The 1,828-nt window shown below is 65.2% G+C and overlaps 1 protein-coding gene across 1 annotated transcript; it reads left to right on the top strand.

The window, feature by feature from the left end:
* Nucleotides 1–702: 702 nt before the first annotated feature.
* Nucleotides 703–1,821, top strand: IER3 (immediate early response 3). The gene is given in 3 exon segments (XM_006146306.3): nt 703–954; nt 1,048–1,212; nt 1,214–1,821. Coding segments are annotated over 3 exon segments (474 nt in total). The 5' UTR covers nt 703–744; the 3' UTR covers nt 1,313–1,821.
* Nucleotides 1,822–1,828: the final 7 nt, after the last annotated feature.

Genomic DNA, 1,828 nt, shown 5'->3' on the forward strand with positions numbered 1-1,828 from the left:
CACATGCACCTGGCATGAGTTTCAAGTCACTGGGTCCAGGACTTGAACCGCAGTGAACCATGGTGGGAGTCCAGTGGCATAACCACTATGCCACCTGCTTGTCCCTGAGTATTTCTGCATGTATCTAAGTGGGTAGCTTTACTGCACGGTCCCTATATAGTTTTGGCACCTTTGCTGTGTGTGCGCGTGTGTCGTGTTACATGGTATGTGCACACGTGTGTTTCACATGTGCGAAGGCGGGCAGGCCTGTCTGTGTGTGCATGTGTGCTATTGCTCTTAGTCGTTGTGGCTGCTTCCGTCATGGCCTCCCCCGACTGTGTTTCTGTGCGTGCCTCCAAGTGTGTGGATGTGCACGTGTGGCTATGGTTTGACGTTGCTGGCCACGGGGTGGCCAGCTCTTATGCAAGCCCTCCTGCCTGCCGGGTGGTGGAGTCCTGTGGCTTCCATCCCCTCAACCGCGAGGGGCCCCTCTGGAGCTGCCACCGGCCCTGACATGTGGCTGCAGCGCGGCGCTCACCCACCCCCTCTCACGACTAACTCATGATGGCGCCGGGGCGCCAGGGGCTGGCCCCCCCCGCTCCAGTCTCCACCCACTCCCTTTGCTAATCGTCGGAATTTCCAGCCTGCTCCGCTGCCGACTCCCTGCAGGAGGAGGAGCCGGCCGAGGGCCCGCCCCCCGGCCAGTGCATAAATAGGTGTGCCCGGCCGAGGGCCTGCACAGCCCGCGCTCCGCTCCCGCTCGCCATGTGTCACTCTCGCAGCTCTCTCCCCACCATGACTGTCCTGCGGGCCCCGAGCCCCGCCCCCTCCGCCAGCCAGGGACCCCGGCGGGGCTCCGGCCCCGAGATCTTCACCTTCGATCCTCTCCCGGAGCCCGCGGGGGCTCCCACGGCGCGCCCCAGCTCCTTCCGCGGGCCCCGCAAGCGCAGCCGCAGGGTCCTCTACCCTCGAGTGGTGAGTGTTGCCGGGAGGGCGCAACCGGTCGCCGCGGGAGGACGACAGACCGCCAGGACTGGGATCTGACTGTCCCCTTTTCGTGTCCCTCAGGTCCGGCGCCAGCTGCCCGCTGAAGAGCGGAACCCCGCCAAAAGGCTGCTGTTCCTCCTGCTGGCCGTCATCTTCTGCCAGATCCTGATGGCCGAAGACGGCGTGCCCGCGCCCCTGGCCCCGGAGGACGCGCCCGGCGCCGCGGCCCCGCCACCCGCCGCCGCGCCGCCGGTCTTCGTTCGAGCCCCTCAATCTGACCACCGAGCCCTCGGACTACGCGCTGGACCTCAGCGCTTTCCTTCAGCAGCACCCGGCCGCCTTCTAACCTCGACCCCTCCGTAGCGAATCCGAAACAACCGAGAAACACCAGAGTACCTGGTGCGCGAGCGCGTATCCCAAACTGGGACTTGAGGACTCGAACTCAGCACACTACAGCGGCGACGCCGGCCGGGACCAGCCCCGGGGGGAGCGGCGCGCCGTTAATTTATTTCTCGTGGTCCTAATTAATATTTATGTGTATTTATGTCCGCCCTCCTAAGTGATGGAGGGTGTCATATTTATTTAACTTATGCACGGGTGCGGGTGTGCGCCCTGCTGCGAACGCAGGTCTCGCTATTTATTGAGCTACGTGGGATTGCGGAGGCGGCTGCCTGCCCCCCCGCAGTGGAAGGTGGGAGCAGCGGGGGCGCCGGGAGGGCGCCCGGGGTGGTGGCGGGTCTAGTTTAGGGGTGACACTCTGCGCCCTGCGGTGTCTCAGCCCCGCGGGTCTCCTGTGTGAGGCTGGAGCGGACCTTGGGAGTACGGTCCGTGGCCCGGATCTGGGAGCTGCCGGGCAGGCGGG

The sequence above is a fragment of the Tupaia chinensis genome, unplaced genomic scaffold (genome assembly GCF_000334495.1).
Source record: "Tupaia chinensis unplaced genomic scaffold, TupChi_1.0 Scaffold000176_1, whole genome shotgun sequence".
Classification (NCBI taxonomy): domain Eukaryota; kingdom Metazoa; phylum Chordata; class Mammalia; order Scandentia; family Tupaiidae; genus Tupaia; species Tupaia belangeri.